We start from the raw sequence: 20,755 nt of genomic DNA, 5'->3' as shown, positions 1-20,755 counted from the left end.
GCAGCCATGCCCGGTAGGTTGTTCTTACTTTGCTGAAGGAATTCCTCCTCACACCTTTGGAGAGATCAGGGCAGATCCTGTCACAGCACAGGATACCCAGCCGCACGGCCAGCCCAGGGTCCCCAGGCAGGGCAGAGATGCAGCTGGCGGGGTTGTGAGGCCCCTACCCTCTCACCCCTGATTCTGAAGGGAGAGAAGAGATTTCATGAGTCTGCTGAGACTTCTGCTGTTAGCAATCCCCATGTGGTTTCTGGCAGGAGGAGAGAGGACTGGGCTCTCTTGGCCATACTTCAACCCTGAAGACATTCTAAGCCTCCTTTCCTCTCCTGTCTCCTTTCCCCAGTTTCCTGAGAACTTGGTGTTCATTTTCTGCCTGTGGAGACCCATCTCTGTGTCCTGGTCTCACCCCTACTCCAGAATTCCTTCTCCTCCTCCCTTCCCTCACACCTCCACTCTGCTTTCTCCTCCCTCCCATACTCCTGCTGTGCTCAACAGCAGACTTCCCATTCCCAGCTAACTTGTGCATGCACCACAGTCCAAGGCTCAGCAGGCAAAGAATCCCCCTGCCAACGCAGGAGACACCAGTTTGATCCCTGGGTTGGGAAGATCTCCTGGAGAAGGAAATGGCAACCCACTCCTCTATTCTTGCCTGGGAAAATCCCATGGACATAGGAGCCTGGTGGGCTACAGTCCATGGGGTTGAAAATAGTCAGATACAACAGCAATTAAGCACACACATACACACCACAGTCCAGACAGCCAGGTCCATCCCATCTGGATTGTGACTTCTGGGGACAGCATCCTTGTGAATGGGGAGAAGTCCCAGTGCCCAAGCATCGGGTACCTACTCAGACTCAGGTTTGGATGCAGGGCTCTTCACAGGGATCCAGGAGCTCCACCCAGACATGCTCTCTGACTCCAGCTCCTATGACCTCCAGGCACCCCATACCCACACCAGCTCCAGAAAACACCTGCAGGTGTTGCTCTCCAGGGACCTGGGCTGTGGTTAACATGACTAAACCCTGAGTTGCTGTTTCATGGGCCACTACACAAAACGATGCCCTGCTCTTCCTCTGGACGCCCCCAGCCCTCTCAAATCTTCTCAGCACACCAGGGAATGAGTATCCCAAGGCTAAAATGGCAGAAAAGACTAAACCCTTCCTAAGCACTCAATAGTTCTGCTGGCAGATATGTGGTCCCCTTTGCTGACTGTTCATGCAGTAGGGTCATCTGCTGTTTAAAAGAATTACAGAGAAAGTATAGTTTAAGAGGCCTTTTTGCTTTTTTTCTCCTGATGTTCTGTCCTGCGAGCAGAATGGGTCTCTGCATCAGATTCCCTGGTGAAGTTTGGCTGCAGTGAGAGATTAAGAATTAAAAAATTAGAACACCCTGAAGTCATACCCTTTGTTGACTCATTAGCACAAAGACTAATATTTAACCGTTAAAAATGAACATGAAGACTGTATACATTTTTGAAAGACAATGTCAAGTGAAGAAGTAGAGGATCCAAGAACTTGCCCACATTGATTACAGTTTTGTGAAAACTAAACAAATACATTGGTTATGTTGGGAAGGGAAAAACTTTCCTTTACCCTCTTAGATTCAGTTCTTGGGGGCTTGGAAATCAAACTGACAAAAGACAGATTAACAAAAAGAAAACATTTAATTATGTACATATAATAAATGTTCATAAAGGTGTTCATAAAGAAATGTGACTCAAGGTGCATTTAAAATTTGGAGCTTATATACTACTTTAACAAAGAGTGATAAATTGTATAGAAATAACTGGACAAAGGAAAAAGGGGTTGAAGTTTCTGGAGGGGCTAAGTTGTGACAAGGTGAGGAGGAAATGTATAGAGACTGTAGCAAGATCTGATATGCAGGTGAGCGTCTTTCTCCTCCTCCTGATAAGAGAAGAAATGGACAAACAGACCAAATGGAAATTCATGTCACCTTAATAAAGAGACATTTATGTCCTACTTTTAGACAGAAAGTGGTGGGACAAAGAGTTAATTGCCTTCAGCTCAATGCAATGTTTATGCCAAAGTTCACCTTTTGGGGTGGTGTACTCTGATCTCCTTCAGTTAAAAATTAGTTAAGACTAGGAAAAGAGGTGAGTCGTTGTGTTTATAATGATAAGGTTATTATGTTTGTTGATTGGGTTGAACAACCCAACCACATATGATCCTATGCAAATTCTAGCACTTAAAAAAAAAGTCCAAGAAAGAAGGTTTAAAAATTCTGCAAAATCCCACCACCAAGAAACAGGATTACTACAATTTCAATACTCTCTTCGTCATCAGGCTCTGCATATTGTGCAAGTTTTATTTTAGAGACACATTCTCTTTATCGGAGGAGTGCTGGGAGAGCTGGGGCAGTCAAGGAGGCAGCCAAGGCTCAGGGGGATCTCAGATGAAGGGGCTGCCAGGAAAGAGGATTGCCAGAGGCCAGAGGCCAGGAGGCTGTCCCCGACTGTGAACATCACACAGAGATTAAGCCCTATTTTTGCAGGATTGCAGTTCCTAATTAGGAAAGGAGGTTTATAGAAGGGGGCCTTTCAGCATTCCACAGTGGGGTTGTTGGCTTTCCCGCAATCTCTTGGCACACTGCAGGAGTTTCCCCTTTGTCTCAAATGGAAAATGGAGAAGAAAGGAAGACAGAAGGAAGCACGTAGCTGAGGGGCAAGAGTCAGGCTCTATCTTAATGGGACTAGTCAAGGGCACCCCAGCGTCAGAGAGCCAGGAATACTGGGAACCCCTAGCAATTCTAGCCCAGTGCTCTTGATGTATAAGGAGGGACTCAGAGGCCCAGAGAAGAGAAAAGAGTATTACATAACTGCAGAGACTCTCACCCTTCCCTCACTGTGAGGTGATCAAGAGTGATTGTCTCCATGTCATCTCAAAACATAAATTACTGTCTTGCTTTAAGACATTTTAATGCCGTCTATGAAACTCTCTTATTCAAAAGCACGAATATGTTGATTAGGGTGAAATAAGTCACTCTGAAAAGGCTTCTTCTTTTTTTTTAAATGAAGATTTTTACCCGAGGGTTCTTCCTCCCATGGCAAGATTTCCTTGCAAAAATAGGACGGGTGTATTTCATAAGCTGAGGCCTCTTGAATGGCAAAACAGCTCCCAAAGGGTTTGCATTATTGTTTATGATGATGGATTTGGGGCAAGGGATGTTATTGAAGCCTTAACTGTGAAGGTTGACGGCACAATACATCTCAAGGGACAGACAGGACCAGATATATAATTTGTGGGGTCCAGTGCAGCATTAAAAAGTAGGGTGGCTTGTGCAACATTATTAATAATTTCAAAATTATGGCAGCAGAGCATTAAACCAAGAGTGGGGCTCTTCTAAGGCCCATGAGGCTAGCCCTGGATCAAGGTGGGTGGACAGCTGGATGGTTGGGGTGGAGATGAGGTGTCCAGAGGTGAGGCCACTAAGCCAGAAGTCTGTTCCATTTGACTTTAAGATAGTTCACCTTCCAAATTTTATTTGGCTCGAGCTATTGGTAAATGAATCATTCCCAGGATCACAGATTGATGAGGCAATGGGGGTGAACTATGTACAGAAGAGCTGTGTAATAGCTATGGTCACAGACCAAGCTCTTTACTGCAGACCAGACCTCCTGCCAGTGCTGTAGGCTGTGGCTGACTTCATCTTTCTGGAAATGATTGTAAAAAATAGCAGTTAGGAAGGGGCTCACTGACTTCAAAACCTTGGCAAGTTATTTAACCCCACTTGGTGTGTCAGTTTCCTTATCTGTTAAACCAAGTGATGAGTTACCTGGGTTAAAGGGTGGTGGTAAGACTGAATTACTTTAGCCCTCTGCCCAGTGCATGGCACATAGTCAACGTTTGATAGACGTATGCTGCCATGATGATGAGGACGCAGGAGAAGGAGAACAGGGAGAGACGGTGTGGTGACCTCTCTGTAGTTCAGTAGCAGGTTGTCCATCTAATGGAGGAGGAAGCTGACACATGGAAATCAGGGTCCAAGGTCACCCAGCAAATGAACAGACCTCAGTCCCTCTGAGGGAAGCTTTCTGGTTTGGCCTAAATGCCTCAGGAGCTTTGAACTTAAGTGTAGCTGCATCCCCAGACTCACATTGCAGGCTCAAGGTTCACCGTCCCTGGAGACACCCTTGCTGAGCCCTGCATGGGCTGGCCCTGTTCTGGGTGCTGAGGGTGGAAGGTGAGAGGGTAGGACAGGGTGGGGTGACGAGTGCTGTGTCACGGGACCGCTCCAGGGTGTGGGGAGGGGTGCATTCATCCTCCAGGACGTTAGAGAAGGTTCTGTGGGGCCATGTTCTAGCCTGGCCATCAGGGAAGAACAGACAACAGGGAGGAAGACCCTACTGTACTGTGTGGAAATGGTAAACTGAAGAAAACTCCTTCCGCCTCAGCTTCACAGGGGGGTGTCAACAGGCGGGGGACATCCCAGAAGTACAGAGAGTGAGCCTGAGAGCTGGGGGTGCCCTCACCTCTGACCTCAGTGAGCGTTCCCCTGGGGGACTGCCCTCTCTGCCGGCCCCCCCCCCACTCACTGCTCTCCTCTCTTATCCCCCAGGGTCAGTGGACTGTCACCCTTCATGGGTGACAATGACAATGAAACCTTAGCCAACGTTACCTCAGCCACCTGGGACTTCGACGACGAGGCCTTCGACGAGATCTCTGATGATGCCAAGGATTTTATCAGCAACTTGCTGAAGAAGGATATGAAGTAAAGAATTGGGCTTTTAGTCTTTTGGGGCTCCCCACACCCTGGACTGGGGTCCAGAGGCAGTGACTTCCTTTCCCTATGGTGGGCCCTTCTGCACCTGAGGACAGGAGGGTGGGCATGGTGTGTATGAGGGCCCAGAAAGGGGTCTTCCTGGGCCCCTGCTCCCTGGGGCCAGACACTATCCTGTCTTTAGAAGCACAGACACCTCTCTTGAAAAGCAACCCTTGACTGAGTGTTGAGGGAAAGAGGCAGCTCATGTATGAATAACGACAACCCCTTTTATTTTCCATGTACAGCTGTGGCCAGCAGCAATCCTGCTGAAACCTTACCCTCCCTTCTAGGGTTTTGGGGAAGAGATCCTATTTGTGGGGCCTGATCATACTCCCAGCTGTTCTGGCTTGATGCTTATTTAATAGCTATAATATGTAGAAACTGCCTGCCTGAGTACAACCAGGTGCCTTCCACCACTGGTCAACGAGACTGCTATTCCAGCTCCGTCTCTGTCCCACTAACAGTGCAGCCTGTGAGGTTCCCCAGCCCCACCCTGCAGGGCTACACAGACCTGCCAAGGTGGTCAGTGGATGACTGTATAAAACATCTGCAGACATCAGGAGGCTGGAGTGTTCAGGCATGTAGACAGCCTAAGGCTGTGAGGAAAGGTCAGATGCCCAAAGTGCTTGTCAGTATTTCAGCGAGAGAAGCATTGGAATAGTAGAGGAGGCTAGAGCAGAGGAGGGGTCTCGCATGTGGCTAGACAGGATTCAGTGGAGCAGGGAAGTGGCTCCATCACAGCAGGAAGGTAAGCGGGACTGTGCGTGTGCCGAGAGAACTGTCCTGCCCCAGGGAAGGGAGCAGTGGGAGTGTTAGGTGGGGACAACTGGCTACTGGACTCCTCACCTACTCTGTGAACAGGTGGCCAGATTATGCAAGGCCTGGCTCAAACACGGGGTGTCCCACTTGGCCATAGGAGCAGCTCTAGGCATTTTCCCAGAAGATGGGGAAACGCCCCTGCAACTCCACCCCCCTGCCGCCCTGCCCTCGGAGGCTTTCCCTCATCTTGCCTACTCTGGGAGAAATCCTGTTTGAGACAGGAGAGTGCAGTTGCTAAAGGAGTGAGGTTAGGGGGTCTCTTAAGTGGTTCTGTCTGGTTTTCTGGTTACGCACCCACCTCTTGGTCCTTTGTAGCCGGTTCTGGACCAAACTCCTCACCAGAGGAGACAGTCCACACTCTTTGACAGTGAGGTCCTCTTAGCATTTTGCTGTCCCAGTCTTTATATCAGGAGTAGGCCTGACCCAGGGAAGATCGGATGTTGTGGGGGGCCTGGATTTCCTTCTGGTGTGAGGGATCCCTGCTTCCAAGGTGCCCCAGGGAGATAGAAGCCTCTCTCCTAATGACTCTGGTCCAAGGATAGCTTCTATCAACCAGGCTTCGTTCACCCACAGTTTGGTAAATGAGGTATTATTTATATCACCTATCTTCTCATCTGACCTTGAGTTTATTCAGTAATGTGCTGGCTCCTCTGTGCTTGTAAAATGGACTCACCCAAGAATTGATTTCATATAGATCAAGACACTAGATTCCCATAAACTCAAACTCAGTATGTCTTCAACCAGAAATCTCCATCTATCAGCACTTTTTAAAATGTTTTCTATTATAAATAAATAAATTGTACAAATTTTGAATATAAGAAAATTAAAATAATCCATATCCACTTATAAAGATCACTACATTTTTCTATATTTAGCAAATTTACTTTTACTCATTTTCTACGTATGTTAGCACTTGGTGCTTTGGACTTTACTAGTCCTTCTATAATTAAGGTGATGGCCCTGAAATATGTCTAGATTCCCAGAGCTTTCAGAAAATTAAATGAATTTCAGTGCAGGTCTAAGGTTGTCATAATTCATAGGTTGAACATAAGACATACCTCTTTTGAGTTTTAATAGGAAAAAATCTGATACTCCACCATAAGACATGAGAGTTCACTGATTTTCGAAGATTTGGACTTAAGGTTTCACTCTTCCCTTCATCAGACAAAGAGATAGAAGGATCCAGCATCCACAGCTCTCAGCCCTCATGTGACCTACCCTGGAATATGATACCAGTCATTCCAAGACATGTCTGTCCTCCAGCACTTAGCCTCTCTAGACCCCAAGGGCAGGTCATGAGACTCCAGCTGCCCATCAGTGTTTAGGCCTTCTTAACACTAATCTGTTCTGGGTCTAGTCAGTGTAACCCAGACCAAGAGAGGAAAAAGGCTAGGATTACCAAGATTCTCATCACAGTGGATGGATTGGGAGCAGACAGCCATGGGCTCTACCTGGTGTGTCTAGGGACAGGTGACCTCCTGTTTCTGGTCTGACCAGCAGCCTCTGAGGTCTCCTTCTGCTCAGAAATCCTCTGATCTCTGCCTCTATCAGAAACCGTTTGAACTGCACCCAGTGCCTTCAGCATCCATGGCTAATGAAAGACACCAAGAACATGGAGGCCAAGAAACTCTCCAAGGACCGGATGAAGAAGTACATGGCAAGAAGGAAATGGCAGGTAATGGCAGGGGTCACTTTGGACTGGTCTCTTGCCCCTCATAATTGCTTTATTCAAGTCACCCTCATTCCCAACTTGCCCTGACCTCACTCCATAAAAATGTTTACATTTATTTCTGAAATAGCCTGGGACCAAGACTGACATTTCATGTCTCTGTGGGTAGGGATGAGCAACGTCACTTGCAGGACTATTTGGCAACCCTGGAGAATGTGATCTTGTTATAGGCAGTGTGATGGTTTTAACATTTCCTTACCATGAAGGAGGTGGGCGTGTGATATACAATGAGAGACATGGGGGGTTGTGCGTTACTAGCTGCAAATCCTTAACCAAGTTACTTAACCTTGCTGTGCCTTCATTTACTCATCTATAACGTGGGGATAATAGTGGCACCAGATCACAGCATCATTGAGGATTATATGAGATGATCTTCATCTAACCTCTAGTACATTACCTGGCACATAGTGTTTACAAATGAGATCAGTAGCTAATATGTACAGAGAGCTGGCTGTGTGTCAGGGAACATTCAAAGCACTTTCTATGCAAATTATCTTTTAATCCTGGGAGGCAGGTACTACTGTTATCCCCAATTCTCAGACAAACAAGGCAGAAAAAAGTTAGGAAAGTCACCCAGGATCACAGCTAGTAAGCATGGGAAAGCCAGCATTCAAACCCAGAGACTAGCTCCAGTTACACAGTCTTAACAACACACAATTTAATGACACAAATTGCCTCTGATTGGTAGCAGATGGAAAATTATCATCCAAATCCACAGAGAACTTATCATCCTCTATTTTATTTTTATTATCACTGCTAGTAGTATAAAATTCCTGGGCTGCTGGAGGGTACATGGTTTCTATACTCAGTGAGTATATAGTGAAAGAGACCTGAAAAGCAAATAGACATAAAAGGACATAACACACAGCAAGAATTATAAACGATCACTATAGTTCTCCATACCCATATATGTTAGTGTGGACAGAGGATGGAGCCAATCACACCAGAGTTGGATGTGGTTGTCAGGAAAGGCTGCCAAGGGCAGGAGTTTAAAGTTGGCCATGGAACATGAGTAAAACACAGAGAGGAGGGGATAACAGCACAGACGGAGGAAAAAGCTCAGAGCTATGAGCCGGACCCCACCCTGGTCATGCCGGCCTGACAGGAGAAGTCTTTTAGCTGGGCATTCATGGGACCAGGGCTTTAGACCTTGCCTCTGTGGCAGAGAAAAAGAAATCACTGTTCTAGGGGCAACTGGGACACTGGTGATTTGCCACACAGTGACTAAACCACAAAGGTTGAGAGAAGCCAGGAGAGCGAGGGGCTTCGGGAGTGTAGGTCTGAGGGACTCCACCCCCTGCACATCTCAGCAGACCCCCTGCAGTGGGAGTCAGTTCTTGGTTATCCCCTCCTGAGGTTGAGTGATCTCCTCACTTTCCTCAAGTACCTGGTGAGTGGGAGTGCCGTGCTGCTTACCTCACCTTCCGGTGCCAGTAGGATCCAGTGAAATCAGAGTAGCAAATGTTCTTTTTAAAAAATGGGGAGAGAGGCCACAAAATCAAGGGTTGGCTTTATGAATGATCCTGTGGCCAGTAGACCTCAAAGAAATAGCAGTATTTCTGAAGTGCATAGGGTGACTGGTGTGGGGGTGGGGCGGTTCTCAGAGCAGGAAATCTCACTGGGTTTTGCTTGGATGAGGCTGTGGGTTAAAGGGCAGCCTTATCACGTCAAGCTTCTGGGAGCATCCACACATCTGCTGGTGAACCAAAGCCAGAAAGAACCTAAACCCAAGGGATAGGCGCAGAGAAGAGATATGGAGATTCCAAAGGAAATAAATGGAATTTTTCAGTCAGATGGGTCAGGAAACCATAATTTGTGGTGATATTTTAATCACTTACATTTTTCCTTGTTGTTTATAGTGTTATTAGCCATAAGGTTTTTTGAAAATGAGAAAGAAAATGAAGAATTCAGAGAAGGAGCATTAACTTCCTATTTTAATATAGGTAGCAGCATTTGTAAATAGCTTTTCCACAGAAACAGTGGTTAGGTTTCATAAAATTACATAGAAAAGTAGTCTACCAAATTCCATTCAACACATAATGTCCCTGAAGCTGGTAATAGTTCAACTGCCTCTGACCATCTTGTGTTACATTTCTTCCTTAGGAAAATGTTTTCCACATTTTCAGCTCTGGATACCAAGACCTTGGTACCCCTGGAGTAGGGGTTCCCTCTTGGAGCAACTGAGGCTCAGTGTGGTGAGGCAGAGTACAGTGGAGGGGAATAGAAATGGGTGCACTGTGATGGAGGGAGAGGGGCAGGTGGCCCAGACTCTACAGCTGCATGGGAAATGGTTCCTAGTTATCATTCAGGTGTGGTTTTCATAAAAGGGGAAGGTAGTAAATGGGAACAAATCCTAACAAGCAAGGCAATAGATAGATGACTAATCATATTAATGGTCTTAGAATGAAGTTATTCTGAAAGAGAATAGGGTTGGTTTTTTTTTTAATTTATATCAAAAGAATGTTGAAAAGACATGGTGATAAGCAGTAGCATTGAGGGTGGGCAAGTTGAGCAGGACAACAGGGCTTCTGCATTGCAAAATGAAAGCAAAGGACTATGAATTGGAGGCTTGTGGGCAGCTGTCTTTGTTCTCTGAGAACCACAAAGACTTCAGTACTATGGACCAAAGGCCTTGGGGAAGAAGGCTTTGGACTCAATATTGCATGGAGTACTCTTGGCTCTTCTTGTTGTTGTTTAGTCACTAAGTCCTGTCTGACTCTTTGCAACCCCATGAACTGTGGCCTGCCAGGCTTCTCTGTCCATGGGATTTTCCACACAAGAATACTGGAGTGGGTTGCCATTTCCTTCTCCAGGAGATCTTCCTAACCCAAGAATTGAACCTGTGTCTCCTGCATTGCAGGATTCTTGGCCACTGAGCCACCAGGGAATACAGCACTCCTGGCCATTACATTTAGATAATATGCATTCTCAAGGGAAATTGTAGTCTTGGGGTTGTTGGTGTATAGGTAGGGCCCATGATGGCTGCCTGGCTTTAGGGGGATCACCTTGCCTGGATTTTCCAGGGCCTGTCTCAGCTTTATCCCTGAAAAACTCTCATTGTGGGCAATCCCTCAGTCCTGGGAAACCAGGCTGGTTAGTCATCCTTGCTGCCTTTCCCAGGGGAGGGAGTCTGTGCTGTATTAGGAAAACTGTTAACAGACTCTGCCCGCCTAGAACACAGAAACCCAGTGTAGGCAATTACTCTCCAATAAGAAAAAAGGCTTCCTCAAGACAAGGATGGAAATTCTCAAGAATTGAAACTTCCTTTGGTGATGTTTTAAACATTCCAAAAATCTTGGTTAGCAAAGCAGCAACCAATTTTCAGCTCAAAGGCATAAAACTGGAAAGCTAGAACATATATTGTTCTTTTCCAGTTCTGATAAATAACTTCCCCACCAACTTTTTTTCTCCATGAATCAGCTTCCAAAGATTGACTTCTGATGTATAGGTTATTTTTAAGATTTTGCTTATCGAGTGCTTACATTTCTCCCTGTTTTAGAATTATATGGTTTATCGCTCCATCTGATGGAAAATTTCCCCCAATGTGTGGTCTATTTGTTTGTTATTTGCTGCCTCCTCTGAAATGTAACAGTTGATTTGCCTTGTTCTCATAGCTTCCTATGAGCCATTTTGTTAATAGAAGAGGAAAGACTTCACTTTTCTACACCATACAGATGAAGACAGTCCTGCCCCCAGGTGTTTGGGATTAGAGAGCCCATGGATTCAAGGGAAGCATTCCCTGCTACCATTTGTATGTCTGAATCATAGTCTTTCTGTAGAAGACTAGAGCTGCAGGGAGATTAGAATCTTCTGGTCCAACTATAAGGCCCAGAGAGGGGAACTGACTTGTACAAGATCACAGCATAATCAGTGATTAGAGAACTAACCTGTCCCTTCTTAGGAATGAACCATCTGAGTTTAGAGACTCCAGCCTAGGGCAAGCTAGTCTGTGTTGGATGAAGACAATGGAGAGTTGAGAAGGGCTGGTTAGGAAGTAGTCTAGTCCAATGTGGACTCAGTACGGAGGGCTGCTGTGGCTGACACCACCTCTGAGCCATTCCTGAGGTCAGGGTAAGCTCCCCTGGGAAGAGCTGGGTCTCCCCACACTCCAGCTAGCAGAACAGATAATGATGTCACCAGTAACAGCTTCTCCCAGAAGAATGTGCAAGTTGCCAGGTGGTCTGTCTGCCAGGGCATTCTCTGCAGGGCCACAGTGCTTCTGCACACAGTGGGTCATCATCCCTCACCTTCTTCTCTCTTCATCACCTCCACCTGGGGCCTCCTGGGTTCCTTTTAGAGTGATCTAGCTTCACTGTGGGCCAGAGGGCCAGGGGCATAACCACACTGCACAGTGTGTATGTGAGAGAGTGGATGACCAGAGGACAGGGCGAGATGGAATGCCTGTCGAGAGTGCATGAAAGGACTCTATGGCCAAGATGGATGTGACATACAGGAAAGTGACTGTGGTTACAGGAGTAGGTCTCTGCTTAAACCACACATACACACATTTTCTGTATGATTCCCTAGTACCCTGAAATTCTTTACTTTTGAAATAATTTTTTTAACTGAAGTATACTTGCCTGCCTGATATGCTTTAGTGTGTGAAGTTAATTCAAGAGGAAATGGCTTTTCCAGCACAGATTGAGGTCCAGCAGGTAAGTGCCAGCCGTTGCCTTTGCACAGGCTATTTCCTTCTTCTCTCAGTAGCCAGTCTGTGGTGACATCTGCTCCCTGGATGCACAGCATCTGGATACCTCAGAAGATGCTTCGGGTGCAGGGCTGGAAAGCACTGGTTATGCTTTAGTTTCTTATCCTAGTCTTTCATTCCATTGACCTTAGGAAAGGGGTAGAATCTTAAAGGTGAGAAACACAGACACAATTAAGTATGGTTAGGGACTTCTTGACCTAAATCCTGTGCTTGGTAGAATTTTCACAATACAAAGAAAATGTTCAAGTCCTGGCATCTTTTTCAGTAGGAATTCTGTCCTCTTCCAAGGCGCCTCGACTCAGAAAAGTCAAGTGCTATGCTTTTTATTTCTTTGGGTGCTGCTTTTTTATGCCTGGGTGTACCTCAGGGAGGAACACCCCTCCACAACTCTACTGAAGACTTGTGCTGGGGCCAGCAGAGTGTTTCCCCAAATCTCCTAAGTATCTGAATCATAAACAGAACTAGAAGAGACCTAGATGAGACCTTGGAGATCATCTTGTCCAACCCCCTCCTTATAAAGAGAAGGAAACTGAAGCCCAGAGAAGTTAAGCCCGAAGAGGCTACTTGCCTATGGTCAATAGAAGGCTTTTTTTTTTTTTTGTCTTTCCAACAGGACCTGTGGGATCTGTAGTAACTGTTCTCTTGCCCAATTAAAATCCTATCACTAGCATTGTTTTATGAGAAACAGCCCCACTGGGCCCCGTCCGCAATAAGTCTTTGGAGCTGTCTCAGCCCGCAGTTGCTTTATATAAACTATCCCTTTTATGGGAGTTGAAGCACAGTATGAAAAGGGTTTTTGTCTCATGTTGACCTTGTTTAGTCACATTAACGCACACATCGGTTCCAGGCCCCATTCCATTCTCCGAACATCTTCTGACACGCTGATAGTGCTGAGCAGAGCAAGGTTGGGCTCACTCCTCTGGCGGAGCTCAGCACTCGGGAAGCCCTCATCTCCGGGACAACTGCTTCTCCCAGGCTGGGCTTTTCTCCCTGAGCTGCTCAGCTGGAACCAGGGACACCGCCTGAGCCCAACACCAGTGTCTATTTTCCAGAAAACGGGCAATGCTGTGAGAGCCATCGGAAGACTGTCCTCTATGGCAATGATCTCAGGGCTCAGTGGCAGGAAATCCTCAACAGGGTCACCAACCAGCCCGCTCAATGCAGAAAAACTAGAATCTGAAGGTAAGGGACTCCAGAGAGATTTTCTTCAGCTAGATGGTGAGAAAGGAAGTGTTGTGGGTTGGAAGGGGATTTAGAGTTGTTGTTTTTTTTCTTTAAGGTGGGAGACTGATTTTATTTGTCATTAATACAACCTACAAGGAAAAATTCAAAACTACTTTTACATCGCCCTGACAATAATTACTAAATCTAGTAATTGCTCTTTAACTGTTTCACCTGAGGTTGAACTATTTTCAGAAGGAAAGTTATTCTTTGTCTAATAGAACTAGATGGTCTTATATAAGAATTAGCAAAGACTGCATGAAAAGTTTCCTTCTTAATACAAAAGCAATGTTTGTATGACAGGCAGACATAAATAAGTTGCATATAGTGGTGTACTTTTAAAAAATATGCTTCAATTTTTTTTAATGTGTCTTGGTGCTTGTCTTTTAACAAAAGTTAACTCAGATAGTCCATATTTTTTGGTAGTTTTTGTGATGCTGAAACATGTTGTTTGAATTGGGTAGATGGTGATTGGCAGGGCCCCTCCTAAAGTCCAGCAGGGTTAGTTGCTTGCCCACTGTCTTAGAGATGCTGCCCCATCCATCTCCTCAGTGAAGGCCTCGGCCTTTTCCTGCTTTGATACATGTAGGGTTCGGCCTCTATCATCTTGAGGTGCCTCACTTAGCCTGAGACACCACCTCCCTGCTGCCTGATGCCTTTGGTATCCAGAGGTGAGAAGCTGAGTCTAGATCCTGTTGTGCACGAGGGATAATTGATGAAACTGCTTACTGAGCTGCCCTGATGCACCCGGAGAGCAACTCTGCTGCACATGGGCCTGGTCCCTCCTTCTCCACCCCTGCCACTCCCCAGATGACCCAGAAATAGCCTGAAGGGGAAGGAGAGGGTCAGGAACCCCTCCAACTTACGGCTTTCCCCTGGACCAATCCCAAATCCTGGTCCAGAGTCACACACTGTGAAGGCAGTATCCCTGTGGAACAGACTGTTCCATAGCAGGCAATAGGCAAGTCAACAACGCCTCTAAGATCTGGCTCTTCTGTTCCAAGGAGCAGATAAAAGGCCTGCTGCTGCCACCATGGGAGGAGGGTAGGGGGAGGGCTGGTAGGCTGGTGCGCTCCTGTCCTTCTTAGATACCCTCAACTGAATCCTGAAATGGCATGAAATGCAGCCAAAAATCCTTTTTAAAGATTATTTCCTTTTCCAATGTGTCAGCAATAAGGGAGGAGCAAGTCCAAACATTTCCCCAGTTTGGTCACAGTTCTCTCTTCTGCCAAAACCATTTGGCAGCAGGCTACCTTGTCCCCAGCAGAAAGGTGTGCTTATGATTCAGTCCTCTAAGCTTCATTATTTGCTAAATCATAACAACTTGGAAAAAAAAGAAAAAAAAAGTTCTTTTAAACCAGGGAAGAGGAGAGAACAGGGAATAAAGAGATAACCACGTCCTCTTCCCTATCTTCTAGAAGATGTCTCCCAAGCTTTCCTGGAGGCTGTTGCTGAGGAGAAGCCCCATGTAAAACCCTACTTTTCTAAGACCATTCGTGATTTAGAAGTTGTGGAGGGAAGTGCTGCTAGATTTGACTGCAAGATTGAAGGTAAGTCTGTAGCTGTTCTTCCCTGTACAGGGGGTGTGGCGGGCTGGTGGGCCCCTACTGTGTGCCCTCGGCAAGATGTCGGTTCTGGAACAGCCAGGCTGTGAGGGAAAACAGGTCAGGAGGAGTTGGCCTGCTGCCCCCCTCCACCCACTGAAGAACAGTGCTGTTTAGTCACTCTGATATTTCACCCACTTACATCAGCCACTAGAGCCAAGTTAAAAGTGGTTTATCATGGACCTATTTGGCTCTGGAACGTGCTTATTGAAATGAGCTTTGCAAGCTTCTAGGAAGCATGTGAATTGACCACAAAAGGCTCTCACAGGAAGGCTGGTGCAGAGCATAGTATGGGGAGAAGACAGCTCTGCTGTTAATCAGCGGCCTGTGTGACCTGGGGCAGTGTTTCAGCTCTTCTGAAGCCCAGGCCCTCCTCTGTAAGACAGTGTCTAATGCCCTGAGTGGCTCTGGGGACTCTGTGAGATGACACCGATAGAAAGGGGAAATCTTTCAAATCTTTTAAATATGTCATGGAGTCATGGGGGAAAGCTGTGGGACTGGTTAAGTGCAGAGAGCGCCTGCGGTATGACTTCAGACAGAGGGAAGCTGGGATGCAGGCCTCTGGCCTGTCTGCCCTGTGCTTCTCTACCAGCCAGAAGTAATGTGGTCACAGTAAGTTGTTGGAGCTCAAAGGGCCCTAAGGGATCTTAGCAGAGCACCTGAGGAGTCAGCAGTTCTTAGCAGAGCACCTGAGGAGTCAGCAGTGTTGGTGACACACAGCATTTAAGTTTCCACAGACTGCAACATTCTAGAAAGATAAGTGGTATGATAAGACGGGCCTCTCTGCTTCAAGTCTGTGACTGTCAGGGGACAGACTTGCAGGGCTCTCTGCCGCTTTCAGTCAGACCAACTGCCCCAAGGCAGCAGAGCACTTGACAGCAGAAAGAACAAACTGTGCCTCCCACATTGTAAGAGTCTCCAGCAATCTGACTAGATAATGCCTTTTGGGTAAAATAACCCAAAGGTAGGAATGAAGAAACAAGTTTTCTCCTGCATCACTATATTATCAAGCTGGCTTATAAATGCCTGGCCTACCATCATCTTTCATGTGTTTCATCCAATTGCTTCAAAGAGTGGATATGCTGCCTTTGCTAGTGCAGAAGTGCTCAGAGAGGGGGCTCTGCTGAGAGCTTGGGGGCCACGGCTTGTAGCTCTCACCATCACCACTGTCTTTGGGTCTTAAGTTCTTTTTCCTTTATTTTTTAGAAAATATCATATAATAATTATCTTTTTGCTTACTTTTCTCTTTGGGATTATTTTCTTGGTATTTGCATTACTTTGACTGAAGTGCTGACGGGAAATTAAAGCATATGGATGCTGTTCAATAAAAACAAAATTCTACTTGAAAAAAATGTTAGAATTCTTAAGTTGTTCTGTGTAATTTTTATTCTAGTTGGGGATACAATTTTGTCCTGTAAAACAACATCTCCAAAAATTTAAAAACAAGTCAATTAGAAGGCAGAAAACATTTTTATTGCTGAGCTTTGCAGCAATATGACTAACACATAAAATGAGACTAATAGTCAGTGTGGTCAGTTTATCTACAGGCATATTGTTTGTCTTTGGATCAGAGTAAGACAAATACTACTTTCTTTTTCTTAGCAGTATTATCAGTTCTTCCAGTTTATGTTTTACAGGTAGTTATCACCCTTAAATTATAATTTATATACCATAAAATTCACCCATTTTAAGTATACAATTCAATTATTTTTAGAAATTTACACAATTGTGCAGTCTTTATCAGAATCCAATTTTAAAACATTCCCAACGCCCTCAAAAGATCTCTTCCACCCATTTTTACTGACTCTCATTTTTCAAAATTTAAATTTAAGTTCAACTTTTTTCTTTTTTTTTTATGGCTACACTGGTTCTTTGCTGCTTTTTTTGCAGGGCTTTCTCTAGTTACTGCAGGAGGGGCCTATTCTGTTACGGCATTTAGGCTTCTCGTTTTGGTGGTTCCTTTTCTTGTGAAGCACGGGCTCTAGGTACTTGGGCCTCCGTAGTTGCAGCACGCAAGCTCAGTAACTGTGGGGCGCAGGCTTAGTCACTCCATGGCATGTGAAATCTACCCGAACCAGGGATTGAACCTGTGTCCCCTGCACTGGCAGGTAAATTCTTACACACTGTGCCTTCAGGGAAGTCCTTAAGTTCAACTTGTATACAGGATAAAAAAATTTCTTTTAATCCAAGAAGATAGTTCTAGGAATGTGATTAGAGTTGGGGCAGTGTTCCAGAGAATAATCTATATCTGTATTAAGGTGGGAGGTGGCACAAGCCCTACATGGATGAGAAGTGGGATACCTGCACAATACCTGATGTGAAGTTTCAGACATTAGTATTTATAATATATGCCCATATTTAAGTGTAAATATCAAAATAGATGCTAAAAGCTAACATATTTTCCCCCCTCCATCTCCTTAATCATTAGAGGTAGCTCAAGAGTTTGTGTGGGAAAACCTTTAATAATAGTTTCTGCAACTTGTGCTCCCTCCCTATGATGCAGGATACCCGGACCCTGAAGTCGTCTGGTTCAAAGATGACCAATCAATCCGGGAGTCCCGCCACTTCCAGATAGACTACGACGAGGATGGGAACTGCTCTTTAATCATTAGTGATGTTTGCGGGGATGATGATGCCAAGTACACCTGCAAGGCTGTCAACAGTCTTGGAGAAGCCACCTGCACAGCAGAGCTCATTGTGGAAACCATGGAGGAAGGAGAAGGAGAAGGGGGAGAGGAGGAGGAGGAAGAGTGAAACAAAGCCAGAGAGAAGCAGTTTCTAAGTCATATTACAAAGACTATTTCTCTAAAGCTCAAAAAAAAAAAAAAAAAAAAAGCCGCAAGATATTAAAAGCACCCAGTGTGATAGATTATTTACTTAGGTTATTTGGGGGTTGATTCTTCAGCAGCAGTGGTTGACACCCAGTAGTGTTATTGATGGGCATTACTTTAAATTAGCTGGCACCTTAAGATACTAGTACAGCTAGATTTCATTTGGGGAAATCACCAGTAACTTTCTGACTAACTGATTTTAGAGAAAAAGTAACCAAAAGGGAGCTTTATCTGGGCAAAGTCATAATTCCCCAACTGAAAGCACTCATGAAAAATAAGGCCCTCTGGTCACAGCCAGCCTGAGGGTCCCTGGATATGGGGACTCCCCAGCTCCTCCTCCAGGGAACTGGGTCTTCTCCAGGCCTGTGGCACTTCATTCTGCAGGCAGTTGAGCCATTTTAATTTATGAGGCACATTATTTCCAAAGTATACCATAGACATTTGAACTTTTCATTTCCATCCCCTGTTCGACCTGCCAGTTTTTCTGGATCTGGACTTGCCATGAGTTTAAGCATTAGGGACACTTCCTATATTCTGAAGACATGTCTCCTGCTCATGGATGACTGGCTTCCTTAAAAAATAAAATCTCCTTTCTTCCAAAATCAGTAGGAAATCTAAACTTATCCCCTCTGAAGATGTCTAGCAGCTTCAGACATTTTTATAAGAACCTATGGGGAAAAAAATCCTTGTTAATGTGCTTTTTTCCCCTGAAACCAGGATTCCTATTTGTGCTGTTTAGAATATCAGCTCTGCATGTGTGGTAAAGATTTTTGTGTTTGAATGTATGAAAAAGCAGTTTGCCGAAAAGTTAGTCTTAATTATTTATTGGCCACTATGAAACAGATTTCAACTGAAGAGCTATAGAACTCCATGTACTTTGGAATCTCAGTCAGGATAGTCTGAGTTTAATATACCTTCATTTTTAAACATGTTCCAAACAGCTCTGTCTACTGTCTGGGTTCCACAAGGTTCTTGGATGTGCATCAATCATGCCTTGCCCCCAACCTTGAAATATATTCTTAACCTGATACATGCACTCAGACTTGCATCTTTAGGAATTTCTAACTTTCTTTCACTACATTGGCACTTAAATTTTTCTTCATAAAACTTTTTGCAGGTCATAAACAAAGACCATAAACTGATATACCTAATACGTTTCCTCTGTGTGTGTGTAACATTCCAAATACTTTTTTCTTTTCATCCACTATTTGTAAAGTGCAGCAGTTTAATATTTCAAGGGACTTTTAAAGAGTTCTATAAGAACCAATTTTAAATTACTTCAGTGCAATCCTACACAGTATCAGCATTAGAATTTTGATGTTACTTAGTCTTATGTTATCTTCCATTCTATTTTTATCTGCTTCTTGCTGCTAGTTTCAAATTGCCAGTATTTTGCTTTTTAAGCAGTTACAATATTTTTCATAATAGTCACAGTATTGCCACAGTTTATTATAATAAAGCATTTTAAAGTTGATTTAGAGCATTCAAAGCTTTTCTTCATCACTTTTCATTGTATCTAGACTATAACCTTTGTGTGCGTGTATGTTGTATACGTGTGCGCATGTGTGGTGTGTATTTTTGTTTACAAGTTTTTTTGATGCCTTCTTGAAGTTGTGTTAATGTTCTCCCAGTTTATTATGCCATCAGAATGGTAAATGAGAACACTACAACTGTAGTTAGCTCACAATTTTTAAATAAAGGATACCACAGTGCATGCTGTTTGTTCAGTCTCTGCAGCCTTCTTTTCCTTTCCACACCACCAGTTGTAGATGACCGAAATAGATCTCAGAAACTAATAACAAACTCTCTGCTGTATAAACGATTTATGTGGTTATCTTTTACTAAGGAACAGAATGACTTAGGCAGTTCTAGTTTATACTAGGTAGCCTAATTTGCACATTTGCTTCAAAATTTCTCTCGAGCGTAATTTTGGTTCAATTACATTCTAATATCTATAGTACCCTCATAGTGCTAAAATCTATCTGACATTTTTAGTATGCCACAAAATCATCATCATAATTAATATTACTTATCAACACTTGGTCTGCGTTTGTAACTTTGGTGCAATTTGTTATTGGCAGCCAAGTGGTATCTTTGCATGTCTTGATATTGAAGCATTTGTTCTCAGGAAACCATCATTCCTGTTTCATAGTAAGTCTGTTATCAGAGAACAGATGGTGGAGTCCCCTCATGTCTTGAGTATTCAAACAATATTGTAAATATTCTAGAAAGAATCAAGATATACTATTAAATGCTGGACTAGATGATTCTATGATTCCACAGTATAGTCTGGAAAGAATCCATTGTCCAGATAATGTTAAATTGTTTCATATTTTTTAAGACAACCATAATCCACAAGTGTTCCTATCAGGAAATTTTATTTTTAAAGAAAAAGACCTTTTATTCCTTGCTAGTGAAAAATGTACCTTATGTTCTGAAAAATAACAAATAATTTCTTTTCATCCTGTTCTCATCCCAAACATATAAAAAAAAAGAACATTGATTATTCCTTACATTGCAGAGCTTCATATTAAATGAATTTCTATGTCAGCCCTAACTTTACTTACAGAAAGTCTCTTTTTATCAAAATGTTTTGAGTTTTACTTCCCACATTTTACCTGCTTTTAATACATCTGTGCTAATGAGTATTAAGGAGGTGAAGAATAATTGAATATTAAAGAAACTTAACTCTCCACATTTCAAGAAAACACAGGTAACACTATATCCTTTACCCCTTGGGAACTCCTTCTCTGTTTTTTGAAAAGGAGGCTAACATCTGTGACAGTCATTACTGAGGTTATTTGCCCGCAGCATATGATCAGGACCACGTTCCCGCCTCCCTGGCCAGGTAGGGCTGTGTGTCTAATCCTCATCAGCAGTGATCCCCTCTGATCCAGAGAATTTAAGTACTGGTGCAAGACTCTCCATAATGATTGTCAGATGGTGGCTACTTTATCCACCTGGGTCCCAAGCCAACCCCAAACAGGTACATAACACAAGCAAGAAATAAATATTTGTACTTGTAAATCACCAAGATTTTAGTGTTCCTTGTGGCTGCAACATA

The 20,755-nt window shown here is 44.2% G+C and overlaps 1 protein-coding gene across 7 annotated transcripts in view; it reads left to right on the top strand.

Moving 5' to 3' along the window:
• MYLK (myosin light chain kinase) overlaps nucleotides 1-19,412 on the top strand; it is a 284,285-nt gene extending 264,873 nt beyond the window's left edge. For 5 of the 7 annotated variants that reach the window (XM_065943428.1, XM_065943429.1, XM_065943430.1 and 2 more), the window contains 5 exons: nucleotides 4,576-4,728; nucleotides 7,150-7,273; nucleotides 13,088-13,217; nucleotides 14,675-14,806; nucleotides 17,364-19,412. In XM_065943428.1, the coding sequence (XP_065799500.1) occupies nucleotides 4,576-4,728; nucleotides 7,150-7,273; nucleotides 13,088-13,217; nucleotides 14,675-14,806; nucleotides 17,364-17,614 (790 nt within the window). In that variant the 3' untranslated portion in view covers nucleotides 17,615-19,412. Of the gene's footprint in view, nucleotides 1-4,575; nucleotides 4,729-7,149; nucleotides 7,274-12,662; nucleotides 13,218-14,674; nucleotides 14,807-17,363 lie in introns of those variants that run through there. The other 2 variants (XM_065943432.1, XM_065943435.1) reach the window with 2 other exon arrangements.
• The last annotated feature ends 1,343 nt before the right edge of the window (nucleotides 19,413-20,755 follow it).

This window comes from Muntiacus reevesi, chromosome 8 (genome assembly GCF_963930625.1).
Source record: "Muntiacus reevesi chromosome 8, mMunRee1.1, whole genome shotgun sequence".
Taxonomy (NCBI): Eukaryota; Metazoa; Chordata; class Mammalia; order Artiodactyla; family Cervidae; genus Muntiacus; species Muntiacus reevesi.
This window is presented reverse-complemented; position numbering and strand designations above follow the sequence as displayed.